The sequence below is a fragment of the Mirounga angustirostris genome, unplaced genomic scaffold (assembly GCF_029215605.1).
Source record: "Mirounga angustirostris isolate CCGP_5_RB_7025 unplaced genomic scaffold, mMirAng1.0.hap1 SCAF_5, whole genome shotgun sequence".
Taxonomy (NCBI): Eukaryota; Metazoa; Chordata; class Mammalia; order Carnivora; family Phocidae; genus Mirounga; species Mirounga angustirostris.
The window spans coordinates 173855807-173880092 of record NW_026991713.1 but is presented as its reverse complement, the minus strand read 5'-3'; the positions used below and the strand labels follow the sequence as shown (position 1 = coordinate 173880092).

The 24286-nt window shown below is 44.5% G+C and overlaps 1 protein-coding gene across 3 annotated transcripts; it reads left to right on the top strand.

Moving 5' to 3' along the window:
- Positions 1 to 1094: 1094 nt before the first annotated feature.
- ZSCAN25 (zinc finger and SCAN domain containing 25) lies at positions 1095 to 13737 on the top strand. Of its 3 annotated transcripts, none has more exons than XM_045875732.3 (7): positions 1095 to 1249; positions 2959 to 3072; positions 4163 to 4578; positions 5747 to 5948; positions 6548 to 6639; positions 8350 to 8476; positions 12369 to 13737. In XM_045875732.3, the coding sequence occupies exons 3-7, from the start codon at positions 4192 to 4194 to the stop codon at positions 13199 to 13201; spliced, it is 1641 nt and encodes a 546-aa protein (XP_045731688.1). In that variant the 5' UTR covers positions 1095 to 1249; positions 2959 to 3072; positions 4163 to 4191; the 3' UTR covers positions 13202 to 13737. The 3 variants fall into 3 exon arrangements, with proteins under 3 accessions (XP_045731688.1, XP_064449334.1, XP_064449335.1); XM_064593264.1 differs by lacking the exon at positions 1095 to 1249 and adding an exon at positions 1456 to 1681; XM_064593265.1 differs by lacking the exons at positions 1095 to 1249; positions 2959 to 3072 and having other exon boundaries at positions 4446 to 4582.
- Positions 13738 to 24286: the final 10549 nt, after the last annotated feature.

Below are 24286 nucleotides of genomic sequence, written 5' to 3'. Positions count from 1 at the left end.
TTTTCCCAGACAGATTGAGCCAATCGGGCTGTTTCATTTGGCCCCGGATGACAAGGTTGTCTCATACCTCTCAGATGTGAGTGCACGTTAGTGGATGGAGGCTATCTGACACTATTCCCAAGGTGGATTGATCATGTAATTTGTAATATAAAAGAATCTGAGATCCCATGAGCCCAGCTGGACTTGGTCCTGGATGCGGTATAAGGTATGGACCCAACATTATCTCTTTCCAGATGACCAGCCAGTTGTCTGCTTTTTAAATGTTCATTCTTATTGATAAATGTGGCCTTGGTCATTTACTAAATTATTCCACCTTCTCTCTCATCCTCCAGACCCAATCAATCCTCAAACCTTGGCAATTTTACTTCCTCAGTAAGTTTCCTATTGAATCACTCCTTGCAATCTCTGTTCTCACCGAATGCCCCAGGTCTGTCTCACCCTCTCTCTCCTGGACTGCCTTTTTAAGCCTCTTTTTATGCGACAGTCAGCCGTCTCATTTCTCCACCTCCCCCTCTTCTTGCTCAGTCTTTCTCCACGGGTTCTCAGCAACATCTTTCCAAAATGTGTCCCTTCCCGCCTTTAAACCTTTCCATGGCTTCCTATTGGCTTGAGCTTATCAACCGAAATTCTTAGTTTAACCGTCTGCTAGAGTGGCCTGCGTGGTGTGGGAATGAGGTCAATCCCTCCACACTCGCTAGGGACACTCACCTCACTTTTTAAAAGGTCCACCCTTCAAATCTGAGCTGAGGTCCGGCTCCTCCAGGAAGCCTTCCCTGACTCCCTCCTCCCAACTACTCGGGTGGAGGCCCCTCTTATGCGAACCTATAGCATTCGGTGCTTCCCTCTGTCACCCTCGGCCCCTGCGCCTTGCACAAAGTACAAGAAGCGCGGAATAAGCACGTGTTGACCGACTGGACTCTAAAGCCCATTGACACAGGCTTCGCGTCCAGGAGTATGTCTGGAGGGACCTTCTCACGGAGGGAAAGCAGATGCAAAAACACAGAGGCGCCAAAGGGCCTGACGATCGCGAGGACCGCGAGCCTCTAGGGGACGAGTTAGCCTGGGAAGAGGCGCCCGGTCTCCTGGAACAGGCCCAGGGGACCAGCGACCATAGAGACACACCGACCTCCGGGAGTCCTAGAGAGGAAGCGGAAGGGGCTCTTTCCTCACGCACCTGTCTGACAGCGTCCGCGGCCCACTTCCGGTCCGCTGAGGGCTCGGGCCAGGCCGGCGCTGCTGAGGGACCGCGGTGAGAGGCGGGTTGGGGTGGCTGGGTCGAGGCGGAGGCGGCGGCGGGCCGGGCTTCGGGGCCGCTGCGGGCCGCTGCGGTGGCGGGGGTGGCGGTGGCGGCGGCGGGGCTGAGGTAGCGGGCGGCGCGTCTCCCCAGAGCTGCCTTCCGCGGCACGGAGGCCATGGCGGGGCGGGACGCGGGGGCTCAGGTGGGAGCGGGGTTGGGCCGGCCCGGCCAGGGTTGCCTCAGCGTCGGGGGCGTCCCCGGACTCGAGACCTGGAAGAGCGCGGATCTCTCACAAAACTGAAAGTAGCCATTTTAGAGCAAGACGTGGGACACTCAGGTGAAGAATGGCTTCTCTTTAAGCCTTCTCTTCGTCAAGTGCCGGGGATGAAAGATGAGTGAGGACCTTTCGCGCCTTCAGGGAATCTGGTGGTCGGAGACACATTGGTAAACGTCTGCGCTGTAGCGCCCTCAGGGCAACAGGGGAGTGAATAAATGCAGCAGCTGGGAAGTCGTGGAAGAGAAATCTCAGTTGGTGCAGCGGAGAAAATGAATCGACTGGAAATGTAAAATAGGTCTAAGCAGGGTATATAAGTACACGAACACCCGATAGAATATTGTTTTTTTTCAAAGGTTTTATTTATTTATTTGAGAGAGAGAATGAGATAGCATGAGAGGGGGGAGGGTCAGAGGGAGAAGCAGACTCCCCGCTGAGCAGGGAGCCTGATGCGGGACTCGATCCAGGGACTCCAGGATCATGACCTGAGCCGAAGGCAGTCGCTTAACCGACTGAGCCACCCAGGCGCCCCCACCCAATAGAAAATTATTAAGTAGGAGCTTCGGAAGTACCTCCTGCCAGTTTATTCTCTGTGGCATTAAGATTGATCTTTCCCTCCTCTAAAAACTGAGCCCCTTCCCCACTTTGGACTCCCGGGTCTGTCTCCCCAGCCTACCCTGCACCCCCAACCTGAACCCGGCATGAAATTAAATAGTACTCATCCTCCAGTCTAGTGTAAGCCCCTTCTTTTTTCATGAGTACGTGAAGGACACTCACCTTTCTCTCATTTTGGCTCCCCCTGTGGCTTATCTGTGCCATATCCTTTGGGCTGCGGACCTTGGCCACTAATCTCTTCCATCTCCAGTTTCTTCGTTTTGAAAGGGGGGGGGGGTGTAATACTCCTTATACAGAATGGTTATTAAGTATTAAATGAGCGTGTGTGTTCAAAGGCTTTCTAACTGGTAGAGCCTACACAAGTTAAAAATCTGTAAAAAAAAAATTTTTTTTTTTAAAGATTTTATTTATTTATTTGAGAGAGAGAGAATGAGAGACAGAGAGCATGAGAGGGAGGAGGGTCAGAGGGAGAAGCAGACTCCCCGCCGAGCAGGGAGCCCGATGCGGGACTCGATCCAGGGACTCCAGGATCATGACCTGAGCCGAAGGCAGTCGCTTAACCAACTGAGCCACCCAGGCGCCCCAAAATTTTTTTTTTATTTGAGAGAAAGAGCAGGGGGCGGAGGGGCAGAGGGAGAAGGAGAGAATCCTGAAGCGGACTCCATACTGAGCGCGGAACACAAAGCAGGGCTGGATCCCAGGACCCTGAGATCATGACCTGAGGGAAATCAAGAGTCTGCCCTTAACCGACCGAGCCATCCAGGCACCCCACAAGTTAAAAATCTTTTGATCAATTATAATGACATATGTGTCACTCTGTTGTTTTCTTTAGGCTGAGCACACGGTCACATCCAGGCCACTGGCAAGTCTCTTGGTTTTACCTCCAAAATATGTCTTGACTCTGTCTGCTTTGCCACCATCCCGAGCCTCTCCTGCTTGGACCACTGTAAGTGCTGCTTCCCTTCTTATCCCCTCTAATCTATAGTCCATTGACACAACACAGGCAAAATGACCTTTGTAAAACAGGTGGCTTCCCGCCAAAGTAAGGGTAAGCCGTAATTTTTAGTGTGTCCCAGTTCCTGGATAATCTGGTTCTGCCTGCTTCTGCCACCTCTTCTCGTGCAGCTCTGTCCCTCACTTAACTCTGCAGAAGCCATACTGCACTTTGGCTTGTTCTCAGATACACAGAGTAATTTCTGGCCTCAGTCCTTGTGCCTGGAAAAATCTGAATGACTGGCTCATTCTCATTCTTTGGGTTTCAGCCTCCATGTCATCTTTTCAGAAAGTGGTTCTTCAAGTTGTTCATCCTCCATTAATAGAGCACCCTACCTATTTGCTTTCTAGAACTTATCTCCATTTATAATTTTAATTTATTTGCTTATATATTTTTTGTCTGCTGCACTAGTATATAAGTATCAAAGGGTAAGTGCCTTGTTTGTTTTGTTCTGTATTATATTTCCTTTTTTTTTTTTTTTAAGGATTTTATTTCTTTATTTGAGAGAGAGCAAGAGAGAGAGAGAGCACAGAGGGAGAGGGAGAAGCAGACTCCCCGCTGAGCAGAGAGCCAGATGTGGGGCTTGATCCCAGGGCTCAAGATCATGACCCAAGCCAAAAGCAGATGCTCAACCGACTGAGCCACCCAGGCACCCAATCTGTGTTATATTTCTAGTTTCTGCAGGTCTGGCATATATATTTATTGAAGGTGTATTATACCTTTGGAAGAGTAGGCCCGTGTGACTGATCTAATTATAATCTATTTTATATTCTCTGATTTTAGTGTTACCTTCCTAATGAGATCCTGCAGTGTTTGTGGGTATAAAGTAAACCCTATACATTTTTTTGCACATACTAGCTTGTTAACATATATTTACTGAATTGAATTGACGTGATTTTCAGGATATATGTTCAGTCTTTTGAAAGTAATTGTCATGTTCTCTAGCAGAATATCCATTGATGTAGACACAGAACTGGGATGGACTGGCTTTTCCTTTGTCTCATTTTTGCTGCCATTTTTGTTTGTCTGGTCTTCCCAACAGACCTTCAGTCTTCTGGGAGGGGTGTGAAGATGCTTAAGGAGCGTCCAAGGATGGCAGAAGACCCTCAGCAGCAGATGGGTGTTCCTGTGGTAAAGCTAGAGAAAGAGTTGCCATGGGGCAGGGGAAGGGAGGACCCTAGTCCGGAGACTTTTCGTCTGAGGTTTCGGCAGTTCCGCTACCAGGAGGCAGCTGGTCCTCAGGAAGCCCTCAGGGAACTCCAGGAACTCTGTCGCCAGTGGCTGAGGCCTGAGCTGCACACCAAGGAGCAGATCATGGAGTTGCTGGTGCTGGAGCAGTTCCTGACCATCCTGCCACGGGAGTTCTATGCCTGGATTCGGGAGCATGGCCTGGAGAGTGGCAAGGCTCTTGTGGCCATGGTGGAGGACTTCACAGAGAGAACATTGGAGGCCAAGGCGGTGGGTGAGAAGGGGGTATCTGGGTCTTGTTTCATTGGTGTGGGAAGGGGAGATTTAAAGAACTGAAAAGTTTGAGGAAGCAGTGGGAGTAGATGAGGTATACAGTCTCCTTCATCTGCTCCCAGACTCCCTGAGGTACTGTTTGGAGGGCAGTGGAGTTTTCAGGAAGAAAAGTCATTCTCAGGGAAGCTGCAGGGCCTGTAGAAGGGCTGTTAGCTTCCTTTTTGGTCATCAGGACAGAGGCCTGGCCATATTTCCCTTGTGAGCCTCAGGCCTAAAGAAGGCAGTTGTGACCAGTTTTAAGGTCCCTCATAGACTCATTCCTCTTTGGGTAGAGATACATGTGGGAATACAGAGAATTCCACTTGGGTGAATATTCTTACTAAGAAGCATGGTCTGCACAGTGCTCAGGTGGCTCACATTAGGGATTCTGTGGTGGTGTTCTGGTGATACCAGGCAGTTGCATCTCAGATGCTTTCTTGGGACTTTGGCAACGTGTCTGTGACTCTTTGGTACAGTCACCTGATTGTTGGCTGAGAAGGAAGAGAGCAGGACTTAACATAACTGTTTTGCTTGCAAATAACCATCTTTCTTCACTTCATTCTTCCTTTTCCTACTGTAGTTACCCCTGACTTCCTCCATAATCCTAAGAATTGTTTTATTTACTCCCAACCCAGGAGCTTTAAAGTAGACCAAAAAGGGCCTGTTTTTGTGACTGTGTCTCAATGTGAGTTGTCCTGATTTTTCTTGCTATTTTTAGAGCCAAGTTTTTCTCACTAGCTAGTTCACTACGGAATCAAGGTTTGTATTTTTTACTTTTAGCATTTATAATTGGGGGATTTTTTTCCTAGTAGGGAGTGTTTTGGGCTAAAGTTCTCAACCAAACAATATTTAGCCTCTCTGTGATACTATTCATGGTGGAATTCGGTCAGGCCAAAGGGACCCTTACAAAATGGCATAGACACATAACAGTTGCATAGAGCCTGATAAAGAGAGGTTAGTTAGCCTCTTTTTCACCTTCCCACTGACATCCTGGGGAAGAACCTAGCCAGCTTTTTCTTACCCTCCTTTGCAGCTGGAATAGTTGTTTTCTTGGTTCTCTTTTTAGGTTTTAATTCAAATCCCTCACCCAGGCCTCATTCTAATAGGTGTTGGGGACTGTCCTTAGGTTCCATGCCACATGCAGGGAGAACAACAGGAGACAGCACTTGGAAGAGGCCCTTGGGAACCAGGTGTCCACCTGGGGCCAGTGGAGATCAAGCCCGAGTGGGGGATGCCCCATGGGGAAGGAGTTCAAGGCCTAGACCAAGGCACTGAGGAGCAACTCAGTCAGGATCCTGGAGCTGGGACCCAAGCCTTCCAGGAGCAGGGTAAGATGCAAACAGTAAAGAAGTAAGGACACAGAAAACTGTGCTTTGTGACTCTGTCTTTTACAAGCCCAGCAATTGATAAATTAAGTGACCTGTGGGCTGTAATTACGAGTTTTCCTGGTTACTTCCTTGACTTCAGTAGGAAACAGATGAAGTGAAATTGTTTTCTGTATCTTGACTCTCTGATTTCTGTAGGGGATACCTGGGATTATGCTCTCTTACCATTTCTTTTCTTCTCTTTTCCCTCACATCCCTTTCTAGAAACCTCCTGGAATATGCAGGTGACATGTAGAGATATTTTTTAAGTGGGCAGACAAACCATATCCCTAAAAGTAATATGTGACTTCATTGTGTTACTGAATCTCAAAGGGGGTTATTTCCAGAGTGTGACCAGGGAGCATGGCTGGTCTTCAAGGGGCAGGGCATATTGGGTTGGGATTGTCTTCTTGGTTGAGAACAGGGTAGGCTGTACCCAAACCCCATCTGTATGGAGTCTCCTTAAGGTTCTTAGGGTTCTATTTGTCAGGCAGTGGACACCTTTGAACAAGCTAACTGCAAGACAGTGCTAATCTTTCTCATGCTTTTTTTCCTTTGCTTAGCTCTGCCAGTTCTTCAGGCTGGTCCTGGCCTCCCTCCAGTGAACACCAGGGACCAAGAGATGGCAGCTGGATTCCTTACAGCTGGATCCCAGGTGAGCTGTACCTCTGCCCTTCTGGGGACCATGACATTGTTTTGAATGAGTTCACTTTCCCTAAGGTTTCTCTGCACAACTAAGTGCCATCCACAGGTTGAATTATTCCACCTTTCTTGTTCTGATGGATATGACAGCTTTGTTTTCTCCACTTTATCATCCTCAGTTAACTTGAGTTGAGCCTTATGCCTGGACCCTTAGGGTCAATAAGGCTCAATACAGTCATTTTTATTGCTCTGTGATTTTTTTTTTTTTTTGCGTGACTCAGGATTACTCTTTTAATTGTGAGGAAGAAGAAGACCTTATTGATAGAAACCCCCTAGGCTTGATCTAGGCTGTGGCAGTTGGTCAGTAACCCTTTGCAGACAGCCTTTATGGATACTTCTGCTGCTACTCTTCCTCTGAACCCTCCTTCTCCCACGTCAGCAAGAATGTAGCTGACTCAGGGTTCGGGACTCCCTGGAGCACTGAGCAGAGTGTTTCCACTGGCCCCTATCCTGGCTACACCAGGAGTTTTGGCCTTGTTTGCACTTCTTTGCCTGCCACAGATGGGGGTAAAGAGCACAGATGGGGCACTCTTGCCATGTCCACTGGGTGCTGTTACCAGGGAGGTGGGGGATTTCCAGCATGGCACCTTTCTGAAGGGGACAGTGGTTTTAAAGTGAAGAGTTCTTGTAGAAGGAAAGCTGTCATTTGGCAGGAAAAAAAAAAAAGAATCAAGGCTGGTCTAGCTAAAACTTTGGGCAAGGTTTATGCCTGTGTCATTTCCTATTCCTGTTTTTCCAGGATGGAGATAAAGGATGACAACATGTTTTAATTTTGCCAGACCCTCCCCTTCTCCTGTAATAGTTCTTCATGGTGTTGAATGATACTGAATTTATTTTAACACAACATTGTTCTTAAGACAAGGCCTGCCCGGGGGCGCCTGGGTGGCTCAGTCGTTAAGTGTCTGCCTTCGGCTCAGGTCATGATCCCAGGGTCCTAGGTTCAAGCCCCGCGTTGGGCTCCCTGCTCAGTGGGAAGCCTGCTTCTTCCTCTCCCACTCCCCCTGCTTGTGTTCCCTCTCTTGCTGTGTCTCTCTCTGTCAAAGAAATAAAAAAATCTTAAAAAAAAAAAAAAAAGACAAGGCCTGCCCAAATATTTACTTACCTCTGAGGGAAAATCAGTTTTTTTTTTTTTTTTAATTTTTTATTTAAAGATTTTTATTTATTTATTTGACAGAGAGAGAGACAGCGAGAACAGGAACACAAGCAGGGGGAGTGGGAGGGGAGAAGCAGGCTTCCTGCCGAGCAGGGAGCCCGATGTGGGACTCGATCCCAGGACCCTGGGATCATGACCTGAGCCGAAGGCAGATGCTTAACGACTGAGCCACCCAGGTGCCCGGAAAATCAGTTTTAGATGAGTGGATCTGCTCTGAGGCTTGAATGGAGGCACTTGAAAAATGGGAATTGGGTTCTGTGGTTGTGAGGGTATAAGCTCGGTGGCTGCAGCAAAGTCTCGGAAATACAGTGGCTCAGATGAATCCATTACTCCCCTGTCATTAACTGTCGAGAGGTAGGCCTTTCTGCCCCCAAGACCACTAATGACTCAGTTCCTTCTGTTTTCTTGCTCCATGCTTCCCTAGAGTGTTGTCCCCTGTTGTCTTCTGCTTTTAGACTCTTCCTACGTTAGGATTATTTTTCTATCTAAAGCAATTTCCTATTGTTTCAGGGATTGGGGCCATTTAAAGATATGGCCCTGGCCTTCCCCGAGGAGGAGTGGAGGCATGTGACCCCAGCCCAGATAGACTGCTTTGGGGAATACGTGGAACCCCGGGACTGTGGGGTCTCAGCTCCAGGTAAGACTGTTTTCATCCCAAAGGTAAGAAACTGAGGAATTTTGAAATTTTGGAATTTTGAAAACAGAAATAGGAAATGACATAGGCATAAACCTTGCCCAAAGTTTTAGCTAGACCAGGTCAGGGTTCTTGCCCTTGCTCCAGATTTCAGAACCTGGTACTACTGACAAAAGAAGATGAGTAAATGGGTCCAAGGAAAGAGCGTGGATCCAGGTTTAAGGAGCTGGCCATGTGCTTTCCTTTCAGGAGAGGAGTGGACAAGGGGGCAAGAAAACACCAGGCTGTGATGAGACAGGTCGGTCATTAGGATTCCTGGAGCACCTACTCTGTCTGTGATTGAAGAGTACCCAGGCTCGAGAGCAAAAGAGCGGCAAAAAATGATCCTCTGATCTTGTTCATTCAGTAGGGATTTATTGAGTGCCCTCTGGGTGCTGGCCCCACCTTAGCAGTTTTGTGTTGGGGCAGAACTAATGGCAGGGAACGTTCGGAGCATGAGGTGTGTGTACAGAGGATGGCAGGAGGATGGACAGAAGGATGTTAGAAACCGGAGAGGTCCATGTGCTCCCATGTCACAGAGCGAGCAGAGCCTGGGCTGGGCCTGTCTCAGATGGTGGCCAGGTTTTACCTGGGGTTGGAGCTGGAAGGGCGAGACCACGATGCAAATGAAAAGCCCACAGGAGGAGGAGCAGCAAGAGAGGAGGGAAGAGCGAGCCCAGGGAAGTACAAGGAGAGGCCCTGGTGGGAAAGCCGGGGAGGAGGGGGCTAGGGACTGCCAGAGTGGAGAGGAATCTCTGCGGGTTGGAGGGAGGGAGGAAAAGAAACGTGCTTGGGAATGGCCCTCTCCTTTGTTCCCTCTGCTTCTTTTCCTTTCATAACTTTCTAAGTTATATACTGACTGCTCATCTACTGACCCCACCCCATCTGGCCGATTTTCATCTTGAAACATGTTGAGGGATGAGTGAGAGTATCACTATACTGCCTTTAGCACATGAGAATCCATCCTGGCTCCATCACTTACTGATTGTGACCTTGTACACCACAGGTGACCTTTTTAGGGCTCTGGTTTCTCAGTTGCAAAATGGGAAATATCATGGCATTGTGAGGATTGATGTTTGGCGAATATAATAGTGTTAGATATTTTTATTAGCTCTACAAATATTATTTCTTTATGAGTCAGTCAACATTCATTTATTTATCACCCCAAAATATTTATTTGGCACTTGCTATGTGACCAACATTCTGCCGGTGACTATGAAGTCTTAAAGGTCCTTGCCTCTACGATCTTAGCAGCTTGGATGAAGAGCCCAAGTGTATGTAATAATGGTAGTTATGGAGTAGTGTAAGGGACACTAGAGGAGGGACTTAGGAGAACTGGGTCTAGGCAGGGTTGTCACGCCAGGGCAGTGATGTGAGTGGCCAAAGGCTGCCAACATATGTTACAAAGAGATGTAAGACTTGTGTAATGGCAGAGGACGTGGAAACCCTCAGACATAACTGTGCAGCGCAGGAGCTCCTGCAGTGTGCCCCAGATGGTGGTATTAGCATTTCAGCACCTTGGTTCCCCTCAGGGACAAAATTCTGCCACCAACGCTGCTGTGTGCTGGAAGATTCTGCCCTCCTATTGCTAGAGGGTTTTTACATGCCCTTGGCCATTCTGACTGTTAGAGAGTCTGGCTGTATGTTTGTCCTCTTCCCATTGTTTGAAAAAACCTAAGCACTTCCCTAAGTGTTTATGCTGTCTTGGTGGGCGAGGTCCGTTTCCCACGCATACTGTCTAATGGCTGTCTCAACCTTCAGATCATCCTGGGGTTTAGTCCCATGAATGTGTGGCTCCGGCATTGACAGCTGTGTAGGATTGGGCCTGAGAGACCAGAATTCCATGATATGTAATACCTAGCACATACTCATATCTCCTCAGGGTCTAGGTAAGGCTTGTGCTTTACATTTAGTTTCAGTTTTACTATTCATAACACCTCAAAACTGGAAACTACCCAAATGAACATCAGCCAAGTTAACAAATAGGTTCCAATATATCCTTACAGTGTAATACCATACACTAACAAAAAAGAACATAGTGTAATTATAGCTATGTTCCACAATGTGGGTGAATCTTAAAAGCATAATAATGAGCAGAAGCAGCCACAAACAATGTGTGAATCCAATGCATAAAGTTCAAGACCAGGCAAAAGCACTTTATGGTGATAAAAGTCTGGATAGCATGTTTGCCTAGGGGGGCAGGATATAGTCACTGGAGGGCATGGGAGAGGGCTTTCTGGATGCTGGTAATGTTTCTTGAGCTGGATGCTGTTTACATGGTTGTGTTCATTATGAAAATTCTTTGAACTCTATAGTTAATGTTTTGTGCAGTTTTACTTTCCTGGGAAATTTACAAAAGAATCCGTCAGAGGTGAGAGTCCTTCATCTTTGTTTAGGTCAGGAGGCATGTGATGTTTTTCTTTTTTCATTTTAACAGCGTCACCTGAAAGGACCCTTTCCATCCTCAAGTGCTGCTTGTTGTCTGTCTCTCTTTCTTTTTTTTAAATTTTATTTTTAAGTAATCTATATACCCAATCTGGGGTGCGAATTTACAATCTGAGATTAAGAGTCGCATGCTCCGCGGACTGAGCCAGCGAGGTGCCTCTTGTTTCTCTTTTTTTCTGTCTTGGCTGTTTTGCTCCCTAGAGCCTTCCCTTTTTTTCGCCTTCCTCCTGTTCTTCTGTGAATAATTGTGTTAATTTAGAGAGAATGAAAGAGGGATCAGAGGAAGGACATCTAGATAGCTTGAGGCATTTCAGTAGCATTCACGGGCATTTCAGTCTGGTAGAAGTCAGTGACAGAGTGGGTTTGTTCATTCATCCAGCAGCCAGTAAGCCTATGCCAGGCTCCCAGGAGACCCAGATTGATAAAACCTGGTTAGGCGGAGGGAGCAGCGTGAGCAGGGACCACTTGCTGAGCAAGTGTAGGGAGGATATGGAGAACTCCAAGTAGTTCACCATCCCTGGAATAGGTTTGTAATCTCTAGGGAAGGCAGAACACCTTGATGAATGTAAAATAGCATTTTCAACAAGATTGTGTGTAAATAAGTGCAGGATAAGCAAAGTGCTAATTCAGTATATATTCGCTGAAGAGAGCAAGCAGGGTTGGTTTCTTCAAGGAAATCATTGAGTTAGATTTAGAAGGAAATGAAAGTCCGAGTTAGTAGAACGTTAAGTGAGTGGTGGTTAAAACTTGGCAGACTATTCTGTAAAAAGGTACAGAGATTGTCTTAGCTCGGGTTGCTATAATAGAATATTATAGACTGTGTGGATTAAACAACAGACATTTATTTCTCAGAGTTCTGGAAGTTCAAGATGAAGGTTCCTGTAGATTCAGTGTCTAGAGAACGCCCTCTTCCTTGCTTGCACCTGGCTGCCACCTCACTGTGTCTTCACATGGCAGACAATGGAGGGATCCATCTTGTGTCTCTGCCTCTTCACAAGGGCAGTAATCCTATCATGAGGAATCATGCTCACATGACCTGTGTGTGCAAAGCGCTCTGGTTTCTCTTCCTTTTCTTATAAGGACACTAATCCCATTTGGGGGGCTCCACCCTTATGACTGTACCTTATTACTTCTCATACACCCCATCTCCTGATAGCATCACATTAGGGCATAGGGCTTCAACCTATGAATTTGGGGGGGTTGGGGACACAAACATTCAGTCAATAACAGAGATGGAGAGAAGTAGAGCAAAGTCTGGTTTTAGAGTCAGTGAAAGGAAACTGTATTGAGGTTGTCAGTCAAAGGGAAAAAGAAGGAATTGTTAGGGGGATACCTTAGGAGCCAGATTCTAACGTATAAATTTACTTTCATCGTTGCTGTAGAATCAGTCTGTATCTCCTTTGTCCTGTAGGCATTGGGAGCAAGGAAAAGGAGTCTAAAACCCGTCAGGCAGACCTCAAGGGGGCGCTTGCTCGGGTGACGTCAGAGAGGTTTGGGGAAGCCACACTTCAGAGCCCTGAGCTTGGAAGAAGCTGTGAGCAGGAGCCCAGTAGTTCTGTGGGAAACATGCCAGGGCCGTCGCCTCCTCAGCATGGCGTCATACCCCTGCCGGATGACCTCAAGACCCACAGCTCCTTCTGGAAGCCCTTTCAGTGCCCCGAGTGCGGAAAAGGCTTTAGTCGGAGCTCAAATCTTGTCAGACACCAGAGAACTCATGAAGAAGAGAAATCCTATGGGTGCGTTGAGTGTGGGAAGGGGTTCACCTTGAGAGAGTACCTCATGAAGCACCAGAGAACACACCTGGGAAAGAGACCCTATGTGTGCAGTGAGTGCTGGAAAACCTTCAGCCAGAGGCACCACCTTGAGGTCCACCAGAGGAGTCACACGGGGGAGAAGCCCTTCAAGTGTGGTGACTGCTGGAAAAGCTTCACTCGGAGGCAGCATCTGCAGGTGCATCGGAGAACTCACACGGGGGAAAAGCCCTACACCTGTGAGTGCGGCAAGAGCTTCAGCAGGAACGCAAACCTGGCTGTGCACCGGCGAGCCCACACGGGCGAGAAGCCGTATGGGTGCCAGGTGTGTGGGAAGCGGTTCAGTAAAGGGGAGCGGCTGGTCCGACACCAGAGGATCCATACTGGGGAAAAGCCCTACCACTGTCCTGCCTGCGGGAGGAGCTTCAACCAGAGGTCCATCCTCAATCGGCACCAGAAAACTCAGCATCGCCAGGAGACCCTGGTGCAGTAAGGGTGCCATGCTGAAAGGCACCTTTTTTGTAAATGGAAGGTCCTGGAAGGTGCAGGACCTTTCAGGACCACAAATGGAGGGAGACCTCATTGGAGGATGTATTCGTCTTTACTCACTGAAGGGCTTTGAAGTGGGGGCTGAAGAGTGATGGGTGCAGAAAGGCACTTTGACCCATTTTCTTTCCATTTGTTGAAAACAGAACCAGGGAAAGGCCTGATTTATTTTGAGTTTCCAGAGAGCACAGCTCCTCATGTCTTTTATCCAAGTGATGTGAACAGTTTCTCACCGTCTTTTGGGGAAAGGCTATCCTGAATTTCAGAGCCTCCTTTGGTGGAACGTTCATATCCGCCTCTTGAGCAAGTCTGGTAGTTAAAGCAAAATTTTCTCCCGTGTTGGAAGCTTAAACCTCATTTTTATGAGGGCTGTATCTACCTGCAAGATCATTAGTTCAGACTTTGCCTTTCTTCTTTTCCATTTAACAAATATTTATTGAACAGCTACTCTGTGCCTGGTGCTGGGAACACAGTGGTGAACAAGACACGTGAGATCTGAGCCTCCCGGAGCTTGTGATTTAGCAATGGAAACACACAGAACCATTAATAACTCCAGGCGTTCTATGTTATGTTTGTGCTAAGTGCTGTGTGAGAGGATAGTCTTCTGGTGCTCACTCGTTCTGCCCTGCTGCTCAGGTGCCTGGATCTTTCCCTCCCCAGTTGGGATCTCTCAGGCAGCTTTGTTGATTTTACTTTATTTGTAACCCCCTTTGTCTCTGTAACATTGTACCCTCATCTGTAAAATTTCCCCATTATTCCTTGTACTGTAACAACTGTTCACCCATCCATTAGGAAATTAATATTTTGTTATTGATCACTGAATAAACATGAAAGTATTTTAAAAAACATTCAGTTCTATATAAAGATCTGATTAAATGAATCCAAAAGATGAACTGGTATTAATACCTTATATTTGATGGCATTTTACAGTATATAAGATGCCTTTTTTTCTATTCTTTATTCATTCCACACATATTTGTTGAGGCCCAACAGGAACTCAGCTAGGTGTTCGCCATACATCAGTGAATAAAATAGGGGGAAAAGATCCTTGACCTTGTAGAGCTTACATTTTAGTGAATATATTTGATCTTCAGAACCACCTAAGGTGGAACCCATGGATACTCCCATAAACATTGGATCTGGGATCTGCACCTTTGTTCTTGGTCCTGTCAGTGTCTTGCCTTGAAATGCATTCGCCACCTACCCCTTGTTACTAAATAGTCTCTGTTGATACATCTAGAGCCTTGTTATCTGAGAGGATCTTGGTCGCCAACTATGGATGATGAGGTAGTAGTGATCTGTTTTGCATGAGTGCCAATTCAGGAAAAATAAAGATGTTTGTAGGCATTTAAAAATACATAATAATGAGAAGGTATAGTATTTGTAACTGTTCATGCTTTCTTATTTTGCCATCACTAAAGAGTTTCCTTTCTGCTTAAAATTCTGTGTAATGAATGTGGACCACACAGCAGTATTGTTGTAGTGCTGTGCCTTCGAATGCTGGCTGCTGAGTGAGAGAGTCTGAGTACTATAATTACAAGATGTGATTTGTCTTGTGGTGCCTTTTGTTTTTATTTTTATTGATGTATTTTTAAAAAAGTTTATTTGTGAGAGAAAGAGCGCACGCACGGGAGCACGAGCAAGGGGGAAGGTCAGAGGGAGAGGGAGAAGCAGAAACAGACTTCCTGCTGAGCAGGGGGAGCCCGGTGGTGGCTGATCCCAGAATCCCGGGATCATGACCTGAGCCGAAGGTAGATGCCTGACTGAGCCATCCAGGTGTCCTTAATGGTGCCTTTTAATATTAGATTCTTTTCCTGAGTATTTTTCTCCCCATTTTTTCATTGTAAATAAGATAAATGATGACTTCAACACAGAGAGTTTCATTACTCAGTCTACTTTGAAACACATTATTTTATCACATGTTTCTTAGATAGCCATGGTAGATAGCCATGATGTTTCATTTTAATTTAGCAGGTGACTTCCTGGCCTCTCAGCTGTCCCTATGAGCCTGCAGTAGCCAGGGCATAAGTGTATCTGAGATGTCATGCACTGTCTGAGACACTAGGCTGCTACTACTTAGCAATGTTGAGGTCCAGATGTAAAATCAGCTCTTCTTTCCCACTTCCCAGACAAGCTTGGCTAAGCTTACAGCCACCTTGCAGCCAAACCCAGGGGAAGGCTTTCCCTAAGTCTCTGACTTGTGGTCTGTAGGACCTGGGGCTGATGTGGCTTGAGTTTGGCCTTCTCTAGGAGGTCCATATTCCAAAACTAGTCAAGGAGTCTGGGCCTGCTACAGGCTGGGAGTAGCTCATCAATGGTCTTTTTGTTTACCTGAATTAAATTTATAGATTCTCTTTGATCATATCCTTAGCCAAATAGGACTTCGGGTTTTCAGCCAGTTGGAATCTCTTCAGAGAAGCTTTGGTAGGAGCTAGGCCTTGTTGGCTTTTTCTTTTAGGTTCCCCTGTCTGCTTTGAGACCAAAATTTATGGATGATGCCTCGAAAAAGCCTCAAAAGAAAAAATATTTCCATGGAGTTTTAGTAATATTTTTGTTACTTATTCAAATGTTAAGTATTTTGTTTTCTATGTTTTTCTATTTAGAAATTTTTTTTAATAGAAAATTTCAAACATATATGATGAATCCCCCTGTATTATTTGGCTTTACCCGTCATAAACTCATAGCCAATCTTGTTTTTTTTCTACCCCGTCTTCCCTGTCTTCCATCCCTACTGAAGTATTTTGAAACGACTCCCAAATGTTGTCTATAAATATTTAAGTGTGTACCTCTGAAAGGTAAGAACTCTTTGAAAAAGAAAACCCACAATACTATTATCATACCAATAAAAATGAATAATTCCTTAATTTGTAATTAATGTTTTCTTAAAAACCACATACTTTTAATTAATTAATTTATTTAATTAATTTAAATATTTTATTTGACACAGAGAGACACAGTGAGAGGGAACACAAGCAGGGCGAGTGGAGAGGGAGAAGCAGGCTCCCCACCGAGGAGGGAGCCCGACGCGGGGCTCGATCCCAGGACCCTGGGATCATAACCTGGGATCATAAGGCAGACGCTTAACGACTGAGCCACCCAGGTGCCCCAACCACGTATTTTTTTAAAAGCTTATTTGAGTTGTGGTCCAAATAAGATCCATAAGTTGCAATTCGTTGCTTTGTCTTCTAAGTCTTATAATCTATAGTTCCTATTTTTTCTCTTGAAATTCATTCATTGAAACAACTGCATTATTTATCCTGTAGAATTTCTTGTCTTTGAATTTTGCTGTTTGCATACCTATGATATTATTTAATATAGTTCTCTGCCCTCTGTATTAACTAAAAACTTACAAGTCTAGAGGTGTAACAAGATTCACTTCTCATATTTTGGCAAGAACACATTAGAGATGGTGGCATGTCTGGTTTATATATGATGTTAGGAGCCTAGATCTATTTATTTCATTAATTCTATAAATGATTCTTCGTTTATTAACTGGGATTCTTGTATCAGAAATTTCCCCTCATTAACTAATAGATTACTTTTAGATACAGTTCATACAGAAAAGAAAATGCTTGGTTCTTCCTTTTGCCTGTTTTCACAGTAATGATCTGGTTGCTTTGCTTCCTGTAACTGATCAATTATTTTTTCAATCAAAGTGCATTCATGAATTTAAACCAGTCTGCTGCAGTTCTTATTGATGCTCAGATCATTTCACCTTTGGTCAGTACCTTTTCAACTTGGCTCCTGATTCCTTTTGACATAACCGTAAATTATCTTTGGTAGCTTCTTTGCTTTCTGGTATGACAAGATGTTGCAAGCTCATCTCATACATTTCCTGCTCCTTTGACAGTGAAGGGAAGTGCTATTAATTATGCCAGGACAGTATTGTAAAGTGGGACTCCAGGACAAACGGGGATATTTGGTCACTTTGTTTATAGCCTTCATCGTGTGTGATTTGGTGTCTGCAGTTTCTTCACCCAACTATAATGTGCACTTTCAGGGCTGGCTGCATGTGATAATGAAGAGTGCCAAGGGGGTATGACCTTTGTAAGAGAAACCCCTCCTTATCCTTTGGGTGGTGATAAAACCAGATAACTTTCTGCCCAAGGTCTGTCCTGGGGAGTTATTACTTTAACATTTGCTTTTCAAAAGGTATGGCATGAATCTTACTTGCAGCCTGATTAACTGTACTTCAATACTCACGAGGTTTTTCCAGCCTTTATTTCGAAGGGTTCCTGCTGCTGGATTGAGGCACTGATGGAAGGAATGGGAAATAAGTGTTGGGGAAAAACCCCCGCAGGTAAAACGGTGTGGGACTTGCGCATGAATAGACCAATGGGATAACAGAAAACGTTGAGAATAGCCCCGGCTCTGTACAGAAATCTAGTGTGTATTAAAGATGGAATCTCAAATCTCTGGGCAGAGATTTATTTATTTATTATTTACTTATTTTATTTTTAAAAAAGATGATTGATTGATTGATTGATTTATGTTCGTCACCGTACAGTACATCATTAGTTTTTTTTTTTTTAAAGATTTTATTTATTTATTTGATACAGAGAGAGAGGTAGTGAGAGAGAGAGAGATCACAAGCAGGGGGAGCTGCAGGCAGAGGGAGAGGGAGAAGCAGGCTCCCCGCAGAGCAAGGAGCTCGATGCGGGGCTTGATCCCAGGACTCTGGAATCATGACCTGAACTGAAGGCAGTGGCTTAACCAGCTGAGCCACCCAGGCACCCCCATCATTAGTTTTTGATGTGTTCCATGATTCATTGTGTATAACACCCAGTGCTCCATGCAGTATGTGCCCTCCTTAATACCCATCGCTGGGCTCACCCCTCCCCTCACACCCCTCCCCTCAGTTTGTTTCCCGGAGTCCATAGTCTCTCATGGTTCATCTCCCCCTCTGATTTTTCCCCCTTCATTTTCCCCTTCCTTCTCCTAATGTCCTCCGTGCTATTCCTTATGTTCCACAAATAAGTGAAACCATATGATAAGTGACTTTCTTTCTCTTGACCTATTTCACTTAGCATAATCTCCTCCAGTCCCATCCATGTTGATGTAAAAGTTGTGTATTCATCCTTTCTGATGGCTGAGTAATATTCCATTGTATATATGGACCACATCTTTATCCATTCGTCTGTTGAAGGACATCTTGGCTCTTTCCACAGTTTGGCTATTGTGGACATTGCTGCTATGAACATTGGGGTGCATGTGGCCCTTCTTTTCACTACATCTGTATCTTTGGGGTAAATACCCAATAGTGCAATTGCTTGGTCATAGGGTAGCTCTATTTTTAACTTTTGAGGAACTCCACACTGTTTTCCGAAGTGTCTATACCAACTTGCATTCCCACCAATAGTGTAAGAGGGTTCCCCTTTCTCCACAACCTCTCCAACACTTGTTTCTTGCCTTGTCAATTTTTGCTGTTCTAACTGGTGTAAGGTGGTATCTCAGTGTGGTTTTGATTTGAATTTCCCTGATGGCTAATGATTTTATTTATTTGAGAGAGAGAGAGAAGGAGCAGGGGGAGGGGCAGAGGGAGAGGGAGAAGTCTCCCTGCTGAGCAGGGAGCCCCAAAGCTGGTGCTCCATCCCAGGACCATGAGATTATGACCCGAGCCGATGACAGATGCTGAATGGACTGAGCCTCCCTTTTTTAAGAAGTCTCATTGGGATAATTGGACAATGATTTGGAGAAAGATAAAAATGACCTATTTCTCACATCACATTCAAGAATAAACTCCAGGGGCACCTGGGTGGCTCAGTTGTTAAGCATCTGCCTTCAGCTCAGGTCATGATCCCAAGGTCCTGAGATCGAGCCCCACATCAGGCTCCCTGCTCCATAGGAAACCTGCTTCTCCCTCTCCCACTCCCTCTGCTTGTGTTCCCTCTCTCGCTGTGTCTCTCTCTGTCAAATAAATAAAATCTTTAAAAAAAAAAAAAACTCCAAATGAATCAGGAATCCAAATGTGAAAAATGAAAGAATCCAAGTACCAGAAAACATCGTGGATGTGAATTCCTCTAAAACGCAGGTTCAGGGAAAGATTTTAAATCTAGGACTGAGGATCCAGAGGCATAAAAAAAAGATTGATGCATTCCTACATAAAAATTTTAAGAACTTCTGGGGCGCCTGGGTGGCTCAGATGGTTAAGCATCTGCCTTCGGCTCAGGTCATGGTCCCAGGGTCCTGGGATCAAGTCCCGCATCGGACTCCCTGCTCAGCGGGAAACCTGCTTCTCCCTCTGCCTCTCTCTCTCTGTCTCTCATGAATAAATAAATAAAAATCTTAAAAAAAAAATTTTAAGAACTTCTGAATGGCAAAAACAATAAAGACAAATGACAGGTTGGGAGAAAGAAATTGCAACATAACAAAATTCTAATATTTCTAATACCTGGAGAACTTTTTTAAAAAAGAAAAAAAAAAAACCCAAATGAAACAATCCCATTGAAAAACTGACAAACTTGACTTCATAAAAAAGATATGAAAATGGCTAGTAAGCATATTCAAAGATGTTGACCTTCACTTAAATTCCAATAAATCTATACTGAGAGATTTTTTTTCCCATCCGATTGGCCAAAATTCCAAAGCTTGACAGTACGTGCTGTCAATGAGTTTGTGGGGAAACTGGAATTCCTATGTGTTGCTGATGGCATGCAAAGCAGTGCAACCTCATGCGGAGGAGAATTTAGCAGTATCTTACAAAATTATGGGTGGGTTTAAAGAGGGATCTCTAATAATATGAAAATACATAGGCAGAACATTATTCATTACAGCCTTCTTACTAACCGCAGAAGTGTTGGAAGCTGCATAAATATCCAGAATAGGCAATTGAAAAAACTATGGCATGTCCACACAATGTAGTGTGCAGCTTTAAAAAACATTATTGGTTCAGTTTTCACAATTGGAATATGGATCTAGATTAGATAAAATTATTGTATTGATGTTAAAAGTACTAGCATGGATAACTATGTTGTGATGTAAGAGAATATCTCTATTCTTAGGAAATACACACTGAAGTATTTAAGGATAAAGGACTGTCGTGTGTACATACACAAATATATACATATGTGGACTGTCGTGTGTACATACACAAATATATACATACACACATATATATATACAGAGGGGAGGTGGAAGCAGGGCAGAGGAGGAGGGAAGAAAAGAAGGTAAAAATGTTAATGATAAATGAACCTGGGTAAAGGATATATGGGTATTTTGCACTATTGTTTTTGCAACTTTTCCTGTAAGCTTTAAATTATTTTATTATAAGAATTTAAAATTAAAAAAAAAAAACCGATGGGATTTACTAGTTATGAATGTGGGAAGAAAAGGGAAGCAAGTCCTTGTCCAGTGATAATGGCCCTGAGGTGGGAGCAGGAGGGTGACACAGCGTATAGCTAATGAGATGCGCTGAATTGATCGTACCTCATCTTGCACAAGAGCTGCAGATTCATTCCCATGCTTTTTTCACTATGCGTGTGGTTGACCAAGGCTCCTTCCTGCAGTGACTGAAGGAAGACCTTTCGTGTGGCAGCTTCCTTTATGGAAAGTCCTGTTTTCAGTGTCTTCATCCCTGGGCTTGGTTTTGTGTAGGCGTATACCTTCTGCTCCAAATGAGGGATCATTTTCCCCAAATCTGCTGGTTTTAGCCCATTGCTTCAGGGAGCATCTTTGTAATTAATGCATGTTCTGGTTAATACAAATGTACAGGTATCCCGGTGGCATTTAGTCTCACAGTGTTTTGGAATTATTTCACAATTTGTATCTTCCTGGGTGCTTATGACAGACCTCTATAGCAGGGCAAAATTGATGGTCAAATAAATGAAATCTGGAGGGTTAACTGGGTTAACTGGTTTGAGCAGCAATGAATTAAAAGGGAAAAATTAGTCTAATTTTAGAATTGTTGAATATGAAATAACAGAAGGGCTGTTAGATGTTGGGGACTGGTCTTCAGAAAGCCTAGTTTTTTTGTGTTTTTTTGTTTTGTTTTTTAGATTTAGCTGATATGCTGGGAATTAGGTACCCAAAAGACATTCGCTTGACACCTCTAGTGTGTGATAGAGTTTATGTACCACCCAGTGACTATAGGTATACATCTGAAAGCTCCCCTAACCCCAGGCCCTAGCAAACCTCAGAGGACCTCAGCTCCAGCCCACATCCAGTGTCTTCATGCACTATTAAATCAGCAGGAGCTGCTACCCCTAGAGACCCAAAACATTCCAGTGTCCTTACTGTTCCCTAGTTTCTCTGCCCTCCCTGACTCCAAAAATGACCCAAATGCCTCTCTGGTAAATCCCACCTGGCGCTTATCATACCTCTACATTGAAGTACTTTATACTTCAGTAGGCTCAGGGGAGCAGTAGGAGAGGTAACTAGATCATGTGGGGTTGGACTCTAGAAGATCATTTGCTCATGGAATAATGGCATCTGACTCAAAAGATCCAATGTATCAGATCTAGAAGCGAGCGATGCAGCTCCACTGTCTTAGGACCTTTCCCTTGCTTTCCGTGATCCTGCAGAGAAAATTGCTGCCTCTGGGTGGTAGTCAGCACTCAGTAAAACCAGCTCTGTCAGCTTGCTGAGCCATGAGCCGTATTCACACCTTTGCTGGTAGTGGAGTTGGCAAGTCCCTGACATACTTAATACTTAAGGTGAAAACTATCTTTAGGATATTCCAGATTGAGATTTTGTCCTTCATGCTATTAAATTACTTAAACAAGGAGGCCATTAAACAGGTAGTACTAATGCCTTGGCAGCCTACATAAACAACCCCAAACCTAAGTCTGTCAATGCCTCAAAGTTAAGGAATTGAAACATAAGGGCAAACAACCACAAATATCCATTGGCTTTCCCCATAAGGCAACTTTAAGCTATAGCCAATGAAATACTTTCTTTGCTTTGCTTCCTATGTTTATAAGTGTCTGGCCACTACCTACTGTGGGTGGAGGGCTGCTAGCCACTTCTGGTTTGGTACTGTCTGATGGGAATTGATTTTTGCTCAAACTCTTTACATTTTTAATACGCCTCAGTTTGTCTTTTAATAATGCTTTTCAACAGAGATTCTCACAGTATTATTTAACACAGTATCACTTAACATCAAAATCACCTGGGGAACTTGTTTAAAATATATTTGTAGATGTCCACAGGGAATCTTCATTTTACGCAGCCCCTCAGATGATAATCACATAAATCTCAGGAATGATAGCTCCATTGTGGGAAACATGCGGCTTCACCAGAACACCCATTCAAACATTGGAACAGATCCTGAAGTTTATCCCCACCAGCCCAAAGCAGGTATGGCCCTAAGAAGGAACAGCAAGGCATGACTTTCCACAGCAAAGTGTTATTTTACTCCTTTCAGGTTGTAGCCATAACATGTGAATCTCTTCAACAACACAGGATGCTTACATCCTGATCTCCCCCAAGAAAAATACTTTGATTTTGATTTTTTTTTTTTATTTGTCAGAAATCCATTCACTCTGTCTCAGGGCTCACTGTAATGCCCAGCTTAATAAATGTGCTTAAGAAAGATTTCTTCAGTGAATCCGTGGTGGCCGTCCCTCCCCAGTTTTCTTGGTTGCCATTGCTTTACTCCACTTTAATGTCCCCATAATGGGTGAGGAGGGTGAAGCACTTTCTTTTGGGTGTCCCAAGGGTGCAGCTCAATGGAAAAATGCTTGAATTCTGATGTAGATGAGGTTGTGCTTATCCCTGACTAGGTGCTGGGCTGGATGTGGACAGCATAGCAAAGTAGGTGTGATGTAGCTGGGAGAGTCTGAGTGTCACAGAGGGTTTGTTAGGAACTCTTCAATGGAACCATATCTGTAAGTTCTGAGATCTGTATCTGTGAAAGATCTTTAACAGTATCCTTTTATGTAAACTGGTAGATCTTTGTTCTACATAACTATAGAAGAGGACTTGGAGGGTATCAAGGGCATTGATGGGGAGACCACTGAAATGATATAGGAGAATTTGGGAAAGAGCACAGCTTTTGCAACTGGGAATCAGTCCCAGTCCAGAAGTCGAGTTCAACAGTAGACTGGATTCTAGATAGTTCAGATCTCTATTCAAGAAAAAACCCCTTTCCTTTTGCCTTCTTTTGAATGAGGTGTTGTTTCCTCTTATTTTACCTTGGATTCTTAGTAAAATATCTTAAGATGTCATTCTTTTGTGCCTGACTAAAGTAAAGGGATGTCTTGATTTGTTGAAGGAAAAAGAAGGTAAGGGGGAGGAAGATAAGGGAGGGGAAGAGTGAGTGCAAGGCCATTTGTAGATTTGGCTATCACTTTGTTGGGAGAAGCCATCACAAAGGGCATGTATGCTTTATTATGCCGGAGTCCAGCTCCAGCCAGGGTGGGTCTCTCGTAGGAAAGGACGGCATCGGCCAATGAGGAGACACAGACACAGGATCAGGTTGCAAGTGTCTCCTCCTGACAGCCTCGGAGGAACTCTATTTATATGTTAGGATATTTTTGTTTTTCCAAATCTTAGATCATTTTCTGGATTACAGCCATAGCCTTCTTTCATTTTTCCTTTGTAATGATTAACATGACCTTTATTGATTTCTGCTTATTGGCTTTCGCTAAAACTAAAAAACAGTACGCAAAAAGAAAGGTGCTAGACAGAGTGTGACCGTCTTATTTTGTTTTATAGAAACTAATTCTTCGTGGAATTAGTTTCATTATGATTGCTTAGATAGGCGTAACTAAGATGAGTAGTCACTTTATCATGAAACCCCAGAAATATTCCCACAATTATAAAGATTGCCATAAACAAAATGAAAGAGAATAGCAGGAGCCAGCTGTGGAGTCTCCTGTTTTCAGGATCGTCCCCCATACTTGGACCTTGTCAAACAGCATGAATAGCTTGGCTTGCGCCATTATTACGCAAAGATAGCAAAAATAATAATTCTTATCCTTCTCCCCCCACTGGATCTTTTCTCAGTATTTAATTTAATTTTAATTCCAGTGAGTTAGCGTACAGTGTTATATGAGTTTCAGTTGTATAATCTAGTGATTCAGTGATTCCATAC

Coding starts and splice junctions, on each gene's coding strand:
- ZSCAN25 (XM_045875732.3), top strand. CDS start 4,192: ATGCTTAAGGAGCGTCCAAGGATGGCAGAAGACCCTCAGCAGCAGATG. Junction 5,949..6,547: donor CCAAGCCTTCCAGGAGCAGG/GTAAGATGCAAA, acceptor TCCTTTGCTTAG/CTCTGCCAGTTCTTCAGGCT. Junction 6,640..8,349: donor TCCTTACAGCTGGATCCCAG/GTGAGCTGTACC, acceptor CTATTGTTTCAG/GGATTGGGGCCATTTAAAGA.